The sequence below is a fragment of the Bombina bombina genome, chromosome 2 (assembly GCF_027579735.1).
Source record: "Bombina bombina isolate aBomBom1 chromosome 2, aBomBom1.pri, whole genome shotgun sequence".
NCBI classification, from domain to species: Eukaryota; Metazoa; Chordata; class Amphibia; order Anura; family Bombinatoridae; genus Bombina; species Bombina bombina.
The window spans coordinates 1,256,245,966-1,256,262,371 of record NC_069500.1 but is presented as its reverse complement, the minus strand read 5'-3'; the positions used below and the strand labels follow the sequence as shown (position 1 = coordinate 1,256,262,371).

The following is a 16,406-nucleotide window of genomic DNA, read 5'->3' as shown; positions in this document are numbered from 1 at the left end:
ATATTTACAAACATTAGAAAAATATTACAACAATTTTAAACTAATTACACCTACTCTAAGCCCCCTAATAAAATAACAAAGACCCCCAAAATAAAAAAAAAGCCCTACCCTATTCTAAAATTAAAATAGAAAAGCTCTTTTACCTTACCAGCCCTGAAAAGGGCACTTTGCGGGGCATGCCCCAAAGAATTCAGCTCTTTTGCCTGTAAAAATAAACATACAATACCCCCCCCCCCAACATTACAACCCACCACCCACATACCCCTAATCTAACCCAAACCCCCCTTAAATAAACTTAACACTAAGCCCCTGAAGATCTCCCTACCTTGTCTTCACCACGCCGGGTTCACCGATCAATCCAGAAGAGCCTCCGATGTCTTGATCCAAGCCCAAGCGGGGGGCTGAAGATGTCCATGATCCGGCTGAAGTCTTCATCCAAGCGGGAGCTGAAGAGGTCAATGATCCGATTGAAGTCTTCTATCAGGCGGCATCTTCAATCTTCTTTCTTCCGGATCCATGTAGTTCATCCCGCCGACGCGGAACATCCATCTTCACCGACGACTTCCCGACGAATGACGGTTCCTTTAAGGGACGTCATCCAAGATGGCGTCCCTCGAATTCTGATTGGCTGATAGGATTCTATCAGCCAATCGGAATTAAGGTAGGAAAATTCTGATTGGCTGATGGAATCAGCCAATCAGATTCAAGTTCAATCCGATTGGCTGATCCGATCAGCCAATCAGATTGAGTTCGCATTCTATTGGCTGATCGGAACAGCTATTGTAGCTATATTAGGGTTTATTTTACAGGTAAGTATTTAGCTTTAAATAGGAATACTTTATTTAATAAGAGTTTAATAAGAGTTAATTTATTTTGTTAGATTTAAATTATATTTAACTTAGGGGGGTGTTAGTGTTAGTGTTAGACTTAGCTTTAGGGGTTAATACATTTATTATAGTAGCGGCGAGGTCCGGTCGGCAGATTAGAGGTTAATAAGTGTAGGTAGGTGTCGGCGACGTTGAGGGGGGCAGATTAGTGGTTAATAAATATAATATAGGGGTCAGCGTTGTTAGGGGCAGCAGATTAGGGGTACATAAGTATAACGTAGCTGGCGGCGGTGTGCGGTCGGCAGATTAGGGGTTAAAAAATTTTAATCGAGTGGCGGCGATGTGAGGGGACCTTGGTTTAGGGGTACATAGGTAGTTTATGGGTGTTAGTGTACTTTAGAGCACAGTAGTTAAGAGCTTTATGAACCAGCGTTTTTTTCTGCGGTTGGAGTTTTGTCGTTAGATTTCTAACGCTCACTTCAGCCACGACTCTTAATACCGGCGTTAGAAAGATCCCATTGAAAAGATAGGATACGCAATTGACGTAGGGGGATCTGCGGTATGGAAAAGTCACGGCTGCAAAGTGCACTTTAGACCCTTACCTACACGACTCTAAATACCAGCGGTAGCCCCAAACCAGCGTTAGGAGCCTCTAACGCTGGTTTTGACGGCTAACGCTAAACTCTAAATCTAGCCGTTAGGGTTTATTTTACAGGTAAGTATTTAGTTTTAAATAAGAATAATTTAGTTAATTATAGGAATTTTATTTAGATTTATTTAAATTATATTTAAGTTAGGGGGTGTTAGGGTTAGAGTTAGACTTAGATTTAGGGGTTAATAAATTTAATATAGTGGCAGCGGTGTAGGGGGGCCGATTAGGGGTTAATAAATATAATGTAGGTGGCGATGGGCTCCGTGAGCGGCGGTTTAGGGGTTAAACATTTTGTTTAGCTGCAGTGGGGTCCAGGAGCGGCAGGATAGGGGTTAATAACTTTATGGAGGTGGCAGCGGTATAGGGGGCGGCAGATCAGGGGTTAATCTGTATAATGTAGGTGGCGGTGGCCTCCGGGAGCAGCAGTTTAGGGTTAAACAATTTATTTAGTTGCGGCGGGGTCCGGGAGCGGCGGTTTAGGGGTTAAACAATTTATTTAGTGGTGGTGGGCTCCGGGAGCAATGGTTTAGGGGTTAATAAGTATAATGTAGGTGGCGACGGTATAGGGGGCGGCAGATCAGGGGTTAATATGTATAATGTAGGTGGCGGCGGTGTAGGGGGGGTAGATTAGGGGTTAATAACTTTATGTAGTTGGCGGCGGTGTTGGGGCGGCAGATTAGGGGTTAATAAGTATAATGTAGGTGGCGGCGGTGTAGGGGGGCAGATTAGGGGTGTTTAGACTCGGGGTACATGTTAGGGTGTTAGGTGTAGACATTACCATAGGAATCAATGTAATATCGGGCAGCAGCGAACATGAGCTTTCGCTGCGTTCAGACTCCCTTTGATTCCTATGGCATCCGCCGCCTCCAGGGCGGTGGATTGAAAACCAGGTATGCTGGGCCGGAAAAGTGCAGAACGTACCTGCTAGTTATTTGATAACTAGCAAAAGTAGTCAGATTGTGCCGAACTTGCATTCGGAACATCTGTAGTGACGTAAGCATCGATCTGTGTCGGACTTAGTCCGGCGGATCGTATGTTACATCACAACATTCTACTTTTGCCGGTCTGTAGCCTTTGATAACTAAGGCGAATCAGGCTCGTCACAAATACGCTGCGGAATTCCAGTGTATTTGTGGTTGACGGCTATAGAGTCTCACAGTAACATGAGAAAAATAAAATTGAATTTTCAGATCAAGGCATGTTATGATTTGCCCTAACACTAAATATTAATATGATTTAGAGAAAATAGATGTATTTTATATTAAAATATTTAAAAATGTGTATCCGTATTGTATTTATGAATGATCACAATGTTTATTTCTCAATTTAAATCCTTATAAATTTTATTGACTTTTATTTCTGTTTATACAGTACACACTGTCCTAAAAATATTTGCTAGATTTGTATAGATGGGGAATAGGAAAGCTGAAATCAAATGACCACATTTTATCACTAGTCACATATGGAAATAAGGGCATTCAATTACTGTATTTATTTCTTAAAGTATTGTTGCTACATTTTTATGTTATATCAATTATCATGATAATTAAATAATTATAATTATCATGATATTCCTTCATTAAAATACAACATTAAACAACATTTTTCTCAAATTATTTAAATATAAAAAAAGAATTTGGAAAATAAATCATCTAAACTCACCTGTGAGGAGAGAGTTTTTCTAACCACCCCGCTTTACATGAAGTTGACGATGGCCCATAAAAACATGCATAGGGAGAAATATCTAAATCGCTATTGATTTCATTGTTTAAGGTTTTTAATTCTTTATCAGCACATTCATTGTTATCTGTGCTTTTTACAAGAAAATGATTTGCGGGACTCTTCTCCTTATTGGTTTCAAACACAGAAGAACATTCATCCATTGTTGAATAAATAGATTCCTCTGAAGTTCGGTCCACTTGTGAAGACACATTATTTGGAGGTATTTTCAATGGAGAATCACAGCTGTAACTGATAAGAAATAATATATTTTTACAGATACATTGTTTCACTTAAAAAATTCTATTATGTTTTGACAAAAGTTTTAGTCAATATAACTTAAAAGGAATCAATTGCAAACATTATTCTTATATAAAGAAAAGGGTGTATTTGTTGATTTATTATATTTCTTTTTGAATCATATCTTTAAATTTGAAATGTAATATTTTGAATAGTTTTCATAATCCTGTGAGACACTATTTATACTGGTGCATTTATGGAGAACGCATGTGGTTGCATTAAACCAGCATTAATAATAGAATGCCATGTTTTTTATGAAACACAATTTACATATGTATTCAAAGAAGTACTCAGCCTATTTGCTTCATTTAACAAGCTGCGGATTCTACAGGCTCGCATAGTTAAGAAGCTCTGGTCCTAACCTATACCTCAGTGAGCTCGCAGTGATTGACAGCCCCTGTTTGTGAGCGATTGGCCGCAAATATGCAGGGGTCAGCATCGCTGATGCTTGTGCAATGTAAAATTGCATATTGCTGCTAGCTAGTCACAATGCCGGCATACAGGCATAATGCCCTAGTCTGTGTGGTGCTTCTTAAAAGGAGCCCTATGTGTTTTTCCAATTCTAACTACTACCATTGTATTATGAAGTCTAACTTTACTGGTTTTCTACCTGCTACTCTGTTTTCATGTAACTATAACAACTGCTTCTTTGCAGATGTTACACCAGTATTTCTCAATGTAGGGCTCATTATCAGGTGAGTTGTTAAATATATTTTACTAGAGCACAAGTGAATATTAGCTGGTCATAACCATGGTTATTAACTTGCTCTCACCCAAGGTAATCCTGAAAATGTGACCTGTTAATGTGCCCTGAGGTCTGGAATAGAGAAACGTTGTGCTACACCATTTTCATACACTTCAACTACAGTTAAAGGGACATTAAACCCAAAAAATGTCTTTCATGATTCAGATGGAGAATACCATTTTAAACAACTTTCTAATTTACTTCTATTATCTAATTTGGTTCATTCTCTTGATATTCGTTCCTGAAAAGCATATCTAGATAGGCTCAGTAGATTCTGATTGGTGGCTGCACATAGATGCCTAATGTGATTGGCTCACCCATGTGCATTGCTATTTCTTTAACAAAAGATATCTAAATAATGAAGCAAATTAGATAATAGAAGTAAATTGGAATGTTGTTTAAAATTGTATTTTCTATCTGAATCATGAAAGAAATTTTTGGGGTTTAATGTCCCTTTAATATGGCTAAATACTGGAATTATTAAGTTATTGCTTCTTAAAGGGGCATTGATGTATCAATAGTATATATCAGTACTTAAAAAGCTGTGGTAACAAAAATGCTGCATATAAAATGTGTTAAAACAATTGAAGCATAGTAAAAATGCATTATTTTGCAGTTAGTGGACAACAACCTTTAAAAAAAAACCTCTTATGTAATGCTTTTTTGTTTTCAGCAGTTACGGATGGATATAAATCAGCTTTTCCACTGATCAAGAAATCACTGTGTAGAATATTGCAAGGTCAGAATTTTTTATTCCGTATCATGTACTTCAGCTATACTGAGAGCAATGGAAATACTACAATCTTCAGGCTTACATTATAAGAGAAAATAACAAATAAATAATGAAAATACATTTATTTTTTTACATATGTTATATGAGATAACCTTTTTTTCAGTTTAATGTCCCTTTGTAACTGCAGTCTATCACAATTTATATCAAATTTACTTTTACTTCTATAAGCACATTCAGACATGCATATCAACCTACAGAATTCTACTCTGTTACTGATAATATAAATTGGGTGCTTAAATTTGAGTCTTGTGCATGGGCCATATGGTCTTTTTCTTGAACTTGGAAAGAATGACTTGTTTTACTCTATTTACATCAGGGCTGGTCTGGGAATAAAAAAATTTGAAGACCAGCACTGTTTTCTGTTGAGGCCGTATAATGCACACACACCATTTTTCTCAAGGGTATTACTGGCTTACTCATTCCTGTAAACAAACATTTCAGAATAAAATATTAGTTTGTAATAAAAAAAATGCCAGATTGTTGTTATTTACACACCTTATAACCCAATTTCCTCCATGACTCACTTTCATAGTGTAAAAGGATGATCTATTATGTGATTTGGAGAAGATACACAGTGGGACTTTACTCAACTCTATAAGCCATTCAAAGCAAAGCTACTGTTGAGGTATTGCTAAGTGGCATTGGATAAACTGCATATGTGTCACACAATGTATTAATAAAATTGAGCTAATATCTATTTGATATTAATTAATTTGGCTATAGCCACAACAGAAATTGTAAATCAAACCTTTCAGTCTAGACCCTTCTCCCCACTTACTATGCAGATTACGCTTTGATGTATTTCTAAATAACTGAATTAAAACAATTGCCCTGATACTTACCAAGTTCAGGATGCCCTCTGGGGTGATAGAGACACAATTCTGTACTGTTTTAGATAAACTAGCCGAATCCCAGGATATGGTAAGTTAACAGATACATGTGATAATCAACATGATGATTCACTATGTCTTCCTTTTAAGGTCCAATACATATATACATTTGGAAAAGTGCTAGCTCAGATGCCAGCGTATGGGAGACTACATCTCAAATAAAGGACTTGTGCCCAACTTTCATGTGGTTTAAGATACTCAAATGAATATAAATTCAGACACATATTATATATAAATATATGAGTCTGGGAGATATGCTTTGTGCCTAGTCTGCTATATTGAATAGGTAGCTGTGCTTTGTTTCCTTGGTATCCCTTGTTTAAAAAGAATTTGCACATACCCTACACTAGTGGAAGCTAGTTGCTCATTGGTGCCTGCACACATTTGTCTCTTGTGATTAATTAACTAGATGCGTTCAGCTAGTGACAATGTTTCTTCAGCAAAGGATAACAAAAGAATGAAGCAAATTTGATAATAGAAGAAAATTGGAAAGTTGATTATAATTGTATGTTGTATCTGAATCATGAAAGAAATAGTTGGGATTTCCTGTCCCTTCTTAACATATAATTCAGAGGGGAGCTGCACCTTAAATTGTAGTTGCCATCTCCAACTTCAGCAAGCCCACCAGGAAATCTCCTGGTGTCCTGGTTGGTCAATCTGGTCTTTTATTTCCTAAAAACTACATGAAAATGTCTTCTCACACCTCAAATTAACAGTATTACTATTAGAATTAAACTTGCAAATCACTCTGAACTAGATTATGTACATCAGTCTTGTATTTCTGAGCTCACATCCTGAGATTCAGATCTAGGATATTGTTACCACATCTCAACTGCCGTCATACCAGCGTACACAGATTTATCCATTGTAGTGATTTCATTTCTACATTGTTACTTGTAGTGTAGGTTTCAATTTGGATGTGGAAAATGAAGATTGCATTTTACTATTTTGCATGGTTATTGCTTTATATGCTATTTATGTAAGGAAAACAGTGACAGACATCATATTGAATTTCAACCATATTTTACCAAGTAGTGCAATTGTGCCATCATGTTTTATATTTTATAGTTGGATACAATAACTATGTAAATTGCATTGTGTATTTTATCAGTAATACAATCTAGGTACCGTATGGCATTCTGTTTTATATTCTGGATGATGTCTGACAATTAATCTGTGAACTGGCATAAGTACCTCATTTTTTTTACTGCTAATACCTGATATATACAACAATCCTATGAAATAATAGCACACACGTTTGTTTCTTTTTTTTTAATAAGCAAAGGGAAATAACATATTTTTGTTTTAAGGGAATATTCACAATCATGTATTTTACTTAGTAATTATAAGGAGCCATGTTTTCCTTGCATTATTAAGCAATACATACTGTATCATAAAATGTAAAACAGAGTTAAAATGAAGAGAAACAGAATTAATATGAAGTTGCAAAGAGAAAATGGGAGAGAGAAAGAGAGAGAGAGAGAGAGAGAGAGAGAGAGAGAGAGAGAGAGAGAGAGAGAGAGAGAGAGAGAGAGAGAGAGATTGAGAATAACTGGGAGAGGATTTTAATCTCATGGTTTTATCTCCACCATAGCTCAAATGAGTATTGATATATATATACAGTATCTCACAAAAGTGAGTACAACCCTCACATTATTTAAATATTTTATTATATCTTTTCATGTGACAACACTGAAGAGTGTACAGCCCGTATAACAGTGTAAATTTTCTGTCCCCTCAAAATAACTCAACAAACAGCCATTAATTTCTAAACCGTTGGCAACAAAAGTGAGTACACCCCTATGTGGAAATGTAAAATCGGGCCCATTTAGCCATTTCCCTCCCGGTGTCATGTGACTCATTATTGTTACAAGGTCTCAGGTGTGAATGGGGAGCAGGTGTGTTAAATTTGGTGTTATTGTCTCACACTCTCTCATACTGGTCACTGGAAGTTCAACATGGCACCTAATGGCAAAGAACTCTCTGAAGATCTGAAAAAAAGAATTGTTGCTTTACATAAAGATGGCCTAGGCTATAAGAAGATTGCCAAGACCCTGAAACTGAGCTGCTGCATAGTGGGCAAGACCATACAGCGGTTTCACAGGACAGGTTCCACTCAGAACAGGTCTCGCCATGGTCGACCAAAGAAGTTGAGTGCACGTGCTCAGCGTCATATCCAGAGATTGTCTTTGGGAAATAGACATATGAGTGCTGCCAGCATTGCTGCAGAGGTTAAAGGGGTGGGGGGTCAGTGTGCAGACCATAAGTCGCACACTGCATCAAATTGGTCTGCATGGCTGTCGTCTCGGAAGCAATCCTCTTCTTAAGATGATGCACAAGAAAGCCTGCAAACAGTTTGCTGAAGACAAGCAGACTAAGGACATGAATTACTGGAACCATGTCCTGTGGTCCGATGAGACCAACATAAAATTTTTTGGTTCAGGTGGTGTCAAGCGTGTGTGGTGGCAACCAGGTGTCTTGTCTACAGTCAAGCATGGTGGTGGGAGTGTCATGGTCTGGTGCTGCATGAGTGCTGCCGGCACTGGGGAGCTACAGTTCATTGAGGGAACCATGAATGCCAATGTGTACTGTGACATACTGAAGCAGAGCATGATCCCCTCCCTTTGGAGACTGGGCCGGAGGGCAGTATTCCAACATGATAACAACCCCAAACACACCTCCAAGATGACCACTGCCCTGCTAAAAAAGCTGAGGGTAAAGGTGATGCACTGGCCAAGCATATCTCCAGACCTAAACCCTATTAAGAATCTCAAACGGAAGGTGGGGGAGCACAAGATCTCTAACATCCACCAGTTCTGTGATGTCATCATGGAGGAGTGGAAGAGGACCCCAGTGGCAACCTGTGAAGCTCTGGTGAACTCCATTCCCAAGAGGGTTAAGGCAGTGCTGGAAAATAATGGTGGCCACACAATTTGGGCCCAGTTTGGACATTTCCACTTAGGAGTGTTCTCACTTTTGTTGCCAACAGTTTAGACATTAATGGCTGTGTGTTGAGTTATTTTGAGGGGACATCAAATTTAAACTGTTATACAGGTTGTACACTCACTACTTTACATTGTAGCAAAGTGCCATTTCTTCAATATTGTTACATGAAAAGATATAATAACATATTTACAAAAATGTGAGGGGTGTACTCACTTTTGTGAGATACTGTATATATATATATATATATATATATATATATATATATATATATATATAGTATATAAATAAATAAATATACTGTATATATTGAATAAGTTGAATTTTCATGGTTGTTCTGAAAATTTGACAAATTTTCTGTATATATCACACCACAGATTGGTTTTGACAGAGTTGGAGGTGAGGAATCTTATCCAGGTTTTCCCCATTAACCTCACTCACCGGCAGAAGGTAATAATTAACACTTAGTATAACAAATAGTGTGTGCTGGGCCTGTTAAAAAGAGACGGAAGCCCTAATTCTAAAAACTTTGCCTGTCAAGGCGTGCTTTTTCCCACCAACACTCGCAGGGGCAGCCCTTATGGAATACTATAAAAAAAGCGCTGTCCCTGCGAGTGGAGAGCTGTCTCCCATTCAAAAAATTAAAGCTCTCTGCTAGGTGAATGTTTGCAATGGAGGGTGCATTGTGTGTGGGGAGAATCAGGGTGTTTTAAAACATGAATATTAAACTTAAAGGGGCAGTATACTATAAAATAGTTTTTCCCTTAATGTGTTTCCAATTACTTTTTTTACCAGCTGCAGAGTATAAAATATATAAGATTTGCTTTTTTAAGGCCTATTTGTGTATGTGAATTAGCTGATTTTGTGTTTTGAAGTCACAACCTAATAAAATGGGTTGAGCTTGTAGGTATAATCAGATCTCATTACTTTATCACATTGTGTAAATATACCTGCTTCTTTATCTTATATCTGTCCGTAAACCAATCACCAATACTTGGAGAGAACAATGGAAAATTCACATTTCATTACCTTATCTCTTCTATAACCCACTGTGAGTGTAATGTCTTCTGCTGGCTGTGATAAAAACTGGCCAAAAACTTTCAGGATGGGTGGGGATACCACAGGCTAAATAAACTAATTCAAATGCCAATATAAGGTTAATGGAAATACTTGGAAACAATTTAATACACTCCAGCAGGTAAAGTGGATCATTGGGAACAAATAAAAGGGGAGAAAATGTTTGAGTAAACTGTCCCTTTAATACAGATTAAAGCATGTTGTTTGCAGTGCACTGTACCTTAAATTTGCTGTAATTTTCATATGCATAGGTTTCCATTCAGAATAATTAGCGTTTTGAGAATTTTGGTGAAAACTTGCCACTTTTCAACTTGCGAGAAAAAATAGGGAGAACTGTAGTGCAAACATGTTTCTAAAATTACACTGGGATTAGAGAGAAAATTAAACCCTATTTTCTATCTTTTTAAACAATATACATTTTCAAGTAGACTGTCCCTTTAAGTACTAATATGTTCAGTATAGGTGGGGGTACAACAGGCAACACAGCTATTTCAAATAACAAAATAAAGATAAAGAAACTATTTTTAAACAATTTAACGCTCCGAGGCAGGTAAAATGGATCACAAGGAACTTATTAAAGGAGAGAGAAAACAACACTACAGTGTCCCTTTAAATTTTTATGTTAAAACTGGAGATAAATTAATTTTACAGTTATTTTAATCCAAGGTCTTTACTGATGCCTTTATGGATAGTACTTAGTGTTACTGCTATTACAACTAATATTAATACCTTTGATTGTTTTCTTGTTTTTCTTCATGCTGCTCATAATCTTGTGATACAGAAATATTGTCTCCAGAGATTTCCTAGAGAGGAAAATTGTAATGAATATTATCGCTTGGTTGAAGTGAAAATGCAACAAAGTATTTAAATGTTAATATTTAAAGTGATTCTAAAGCCATTTTTTTATTTCATGATTCAGTTAGAGCATGTGATTTTAAGCAACTTTCTAATTTACTCCTATTATCAATTTTTCTTCATTCTCTTGGTATCTTTATTTGAAAACGATGCTTAAATTGCATGCTGTATTTGAATCATGAAAGAAAAAGTTTGGGTTTAGTATCCCTTTAAGTATATTGGCACATATGTTATTGTTTCTCAGACAACAAATGTCTACCTGTTCTGACTTTATAATATATAAATGTGCAGGCCTGACTAATCACCATCTGTATATCCCAGGTATTGTTGAAACCACTTGACATTATTTTAATCAGTTTATGTATTCACACAACTGTTCCTACTGGAAAGCTAATCCAATATTCATCTTTTATAAATGACCCATGAAACATTACTTCTTGTTTGCATAATCCATTTTAAACAACAATAATCCATTTTTTTTTTCTGAAAAAATATTTCTGACTGAATTTTATCAAATCCCTTAATATGTTTATTAGTTTCTATTATATCACTTTGGTGGCTTATCTTTTCTAAACTATAATTCTTGAGATCATAAAATATTTTCTTATAAATATTTGGTATATGTATCATTTTAATAACACTGGTTTGAGTTAAGAACTGGAGTTATATCCATAACTCTACCACCTAGAATGCTCTACTAACAACATGAAGCACTGTTCTAACCCTCCATTTCATCTCTCTACAGGTATGCATCTCTCCTGCTTCCTTTATCTGCCTGGTTGCCCCTCCGTGTCCCTTTAATTTGCTAAAATACACTGGTATGCATCTCTCCTGCTGTCTGGATTTTTTTTTTTTTTTTTTTTTTTTTTGTTAGATTTGTTATCAGTTCGTTTGTACAATATCTTTGTGCTTCCCAGCCATTTGTCTCCCCCTATCTAATTTGCAAGTGTGTGTAACTCCAGTCTCCTAACTAGTCTGCCTGTGCACAGCTGCCTTGAAGCAAATCATTACAATTTATAATTTGATTGCTACAAATAGATGAACACTTGACTCTCTGAAGCCTTGGCTCTTTGTGCCCTATGCTTCTAAATGCCCTGTGTTACAAGTGGCCAAGTTAAGAACTGGAGTTAGAAACTGGAGGTGGAAACTGAAGTCCCACTAACAGGTAAAACTTACTAACTATACACCTGCACAATGCTTTCCATGTCTTTTCTGCTATTTCTGTCTGCCCTCTTCCTAAAAATCACTGCACTTCCCTGTAGCAACAATAACCCCCACACTATCCTTATCTCACCCTCACTTCTCTGATCCCCTATGCTCTCCTCTCATGAACTACTTTGTCTCCTTAGAAATACTTCCCCATCTAACTCTCCTGTGTCTAATCTTACCCGTTCCTATAAGTCCCCCTCTCACCTTCTGTCACTCACACTCCTACTACTGCTTGCTGCTGGTGACATCTCTCCTAACACTGGCCCTGCAGCAATCACCACACTTTTACACTCTCACTCAGTCCCCCACTGCAAAAACTCTAGGTCACGCAATCCTAACTATCTCATCTCTATTAACACACACTGCTTATCCCCTCTCTTTTCTTGTGCTCTTTGGAATGCTCACTCTGTCTGTAACAAACTTACAACTGTTCATGACCTGTTTTTTTCTAACACCTTCAATCTTCTAGCAATTACTGAAACCTGGCTATCTTCCTCTGACACTGCTTCCATTGCTGCTCTCACGCACGGTTGTCTCCACTTTAGCCACACACCTAGGCCAGGTGAGAGACATGGTGGCGGTATTGGAATCTTACTCTCCCCCTCCTGCTCCTTTCAGCACCTGCAGCCTCATCCATCTCTTTCCTTTTCCTCCTATGAGGTTCACTGCATCCGACTATTCTCCCCCCTCTCCCTCAGGGTGGCAGTTATCTATCGCCCCCCTGGACCAACCTCAAAATTCCTTGATAACTTTGCTGCCTGGCTTTCTCACTTTCTCTCTACAAATACAGGGAGTGCAGAATTATTAGGCAAGTTGTATTTTTGAGGATTAATTTTATTATTGAACAACAACCATGTTCTCAATGAACCCAAAAACTCATTAATATCAAAGCTGAATAGTTTTGGAAGTAGTTTTTAGTTTGTTTTTAGTTATAGCTATTTTTGGGGGATATCTGTGTGTGCAGGTGACTATTACTGTGCATAATTATTAGGCAACTTAACAAAAAACAAATATATACCCATTTCAATTATTTATTTTTACCAGTGAAACCAATATAACATCTCAACATTCACAAATATACATTTCTGACATTCAAAAACAAATCAGTGACCAATATAGCCACCTTTCTTTGCAAGGATACTCAAAAGCCTGCCATCCATGGATTCTGTCAGTGTTTTGATCTGTTCACCATCAACATTGCGTGCAGCAGCAACCACAGCCTCCCAGACACTGTTCAGAGAGGTGTACTGTTTTCCCTCCTTGTAAATCTCACATTTGATGATGGACCACAGGTTCTCAATGGGGTTCAGATCAGGTGAACAAGGAGGCCATGTCATTAGATTTTCTTCTTTTATACCCTTTCTTGCCAGCCACGCTGTGGAGTACTTGGACGCGTGTGATGGAGCATTGTCATGCATGAAAATCATGTTTTTCTTGAAGGATGCAGACTTCTTCCTGTACCACTGCTTGAAGAAGGTGTCTTCCAGAAACTGGAAGTAGGACTGGGAGTTGAGCTTGATTACATCCTCAACCCGAAAAGGCCCCACAAGCTCATCTTTGATGATACCAGCCCAAACCAGTACTCCACCTCCACCTTGCTGGCGTCTGAGTCGGACTGGAGCTCTCTGCCCTTTACCAATCCAGCCACGGGCCCATCCATCTGGCCCATCAAGACTCACTCTCATTTCATCAGTCCATAAAACCTTAGAAAAATCAGTCTTGAGATATTTCTTGGCCCAGTCTTGACGTTTCAGCTTGTGTGTCTTGTTCAGTGGTGGTCGTCTTTCAGCCTTTCTTACCTTGGCCATGTCTCTGAGTTTTGCACACCTTGTGCTTTTGGGCACTCCAGTGATGTTGCAGCTCTGAAATATGGCCAAACTGGTGGCAAGTGGCATCTTGGCAGCTGCACGCTTGACTTTTCTCAGTTCATGGGCAGTTATTTTGCGCCTTGGTTTTTCCACACGCTTCTTGCGACCCTGTTGACTATTTTGAATGAAACGCTTGATTGTTCGATGATCACGCTTCAGAAGCTTTGCAATTTTAAGAGTGCTGCATCCCTCTGCAAGATATCTCACTTTTTTTTACTTTTCTGAGCCTGTCAAGTCCTTCTTTTGACCCATTTTGCCAAAGGAAAGGAAGTTGCCTAATAATTATGCACACCGGATATAGGGTGTTGATGTCATTAGACCACACCCCTTCTCATTACAGAGATGCACATCACCTAATATGCTTAATTGGTAGTAGGCTTTCGAGCCTATACAGCTTGGAGTAAGACAACATGCATAAAGAGGATGATGTGGTCAAAATACTCATTTGCCTAATAATTCTGCACTCCCTGTACACCTGCTTTAATCCTGGGGGACTTCAACATCCCCATTGATAACCCATCTGCCCCTGCTGCCTCTAAGCTTCTCTCACTCACAAACTCCTTTGGTCTCTCACAATCCACCCTATTCCCTACTCACCGTGACGGACACTCTATTGATCTAGTATTCTCCTACCTCTGCTCTCTCTCTAATGCCACCTGTCGCCTATTTCCCATCTCAGACCACCATTTGCTCACCTTTAAGCTTAACATACAGGCTAAACCTACTTCTCCCCCTTGCCCCCACACCTGTAGAAATCTGCACACTGTGGATCCTCTACAACTCTCCAACCTAATTCAAAAACACCTTCCCCACACTTCCACAATATCCTGCCCTGACCTTGCTACAACCCACTATAACAATATTCTCTCCTCTGCACTGGACACTTTCGCTCCTCCCCAAATACGCAAAACCCCAAGTCGTCAGCTCCAACCCTGGCACTCTAAGGAAACACACTACCTGCAAAAATGCTCCCGCGCTGCTGAACGTGCCTGGAGGAAATCCCGCTCTTTATTCTTATGCCTCTGTCCTTGTCAGGGTGCCAGGAATCAGACTGAGACGAGAAGTACAAAAATAATCACACCTTTATTAATAACAAAAAATAATAAAAAGTCCACAAGTCAAATAACAAGCCAGGAGTCAGACAAGCCGAGAGCTGGTAGTCAGACAAGCCGAGTCAGGAGCCAAAGTGAATAGTCAGACGAGCCGGAATCAGGGAAAAGGAAAACAGCAGAGCCAGGAACAAGCCAGGGATCAGGAACCAGGAAGGACGTCAGGCAGCCAGGTAATAAACAGGAACTCTCACAAACAGGTCTGAGACAACGCAAAGGCAAAGCATACTGAACAGAGGCCCTTTAAATAATAAGTGATGACATTACAATTCTGAGACTGCATCCTATCTCACACGGATGATGCACACCAGTCTGGCCATAAAAGGAAGTGCAGGAAATGAGCAGCATCCCCCACAATGCACCATAGTCAGCAAGAGAGGTGAGTAAAATGGCTGCCAGCAGCACATGGCAAACAAAACTGGGAAAAAACCCTGACAGTACCCTCACCTCAACAACCTCTCCCCTGTGGGAGGACAAAAGGCTTATTGGGGAAACAGGCATGCAAGGCACGGAGGAGGGCAGGAGCATGAACATCAGAGGAGGGAACCCAAGAATGCTCCTCCGGACCGTAGCCCCTCCAGTGAACCAAATACTGTAAACGACCCCTGGACATATGAGAGTCAATAATGCTGCTGACCTCATACTCCTCATGGTTGTCAACAAAGATAGAACTGGGACGAGGCAACACAGTGGTAAACCAATTACAAACCAATGGTTTCAAGAGGGAGACAGGAAAACATTGGAGATGCACATAGCAGGAGGAAGGTCAACAGCATAGGCCACAGGATTAACCCGTCGGAGTATTCGAAAAGGACCAACATAATGGGAGCCAATTTATTGGAAGGCACATGAAGGTTCAAGTTGTGGAAGGACAGCCAAACTCTCTGACCAACCAGGTAGGAAGGTGCGGGCAGACCCCTACGATCAGCCTGAAACTTTTGGTGCTGCATAGACCGATGAAGGTAATCCTGAATCTGCACCCACGTGGAACGGAGTTGTCAGAGATGCTCCTTCAAAGCCGGAATACCCAGAGACATTAATGAATCGGGCAACAAGGATGGTTGAAACCCATAATTCGCCATGAACGGGGATAACTTGGAGGAAGCATTAATAGCACTATTACGAGCAAACTCTGCCTGAGGTAACAGTTCAGACCAATTATTGTGGTGATCTGAGACATAGGAATGGAGGAACTGTTCCAGAGCTTGATTAGATTGTTCCGCAGACCCATTGGATTGAGGGTGATATGCAGAGGAGAAGGAAAGCTGGATCCCCATTTGAGCACAAAAGGAATGCCAAAATCTGGAGACAAACTGGCTACCCCGGTCTAACACTATCTCCTTGGGTAACCCATGTAAACGGAAGACCTCCCGGGCAAAAATTGAAGCAAGCTCCTGAGCGGTAGGCAGCTTCATCAAG

At 39.2% G+C, this 16,406-nt stretch overlaps 1 protein-coding gene across 1 annotated transcript in view; it reads right to left on the bottom strand.

The window, feature by feature from the left end:
• Positions 1 to 16,406, bottom strand: part of ARAP2 (ArfGAP with RhoGAP domain, ankyrin repeat and PH domain 2) — a 626,699-nt gene that overhangs the window by 577,802 nt on the left and 32,491 nt on the right. The window contains exons 5-6 of the mRNA XM_053704072.1: positions 10,676 to 10,749; positions 3,142 to 3,450 (exon numbers count right to left, since the gene is read on the bottom strand). Of these exons, the coding sequence (XP_053560047.1) occupies positions 3,142 to 3,450; positions 10,676 to 10,749 (383 nt within the window). The remainder of the gene's footprint in view (positions 1 to 3,141; positions 3,451 to 10,675; positions 10,750 to 16,406) is intronic.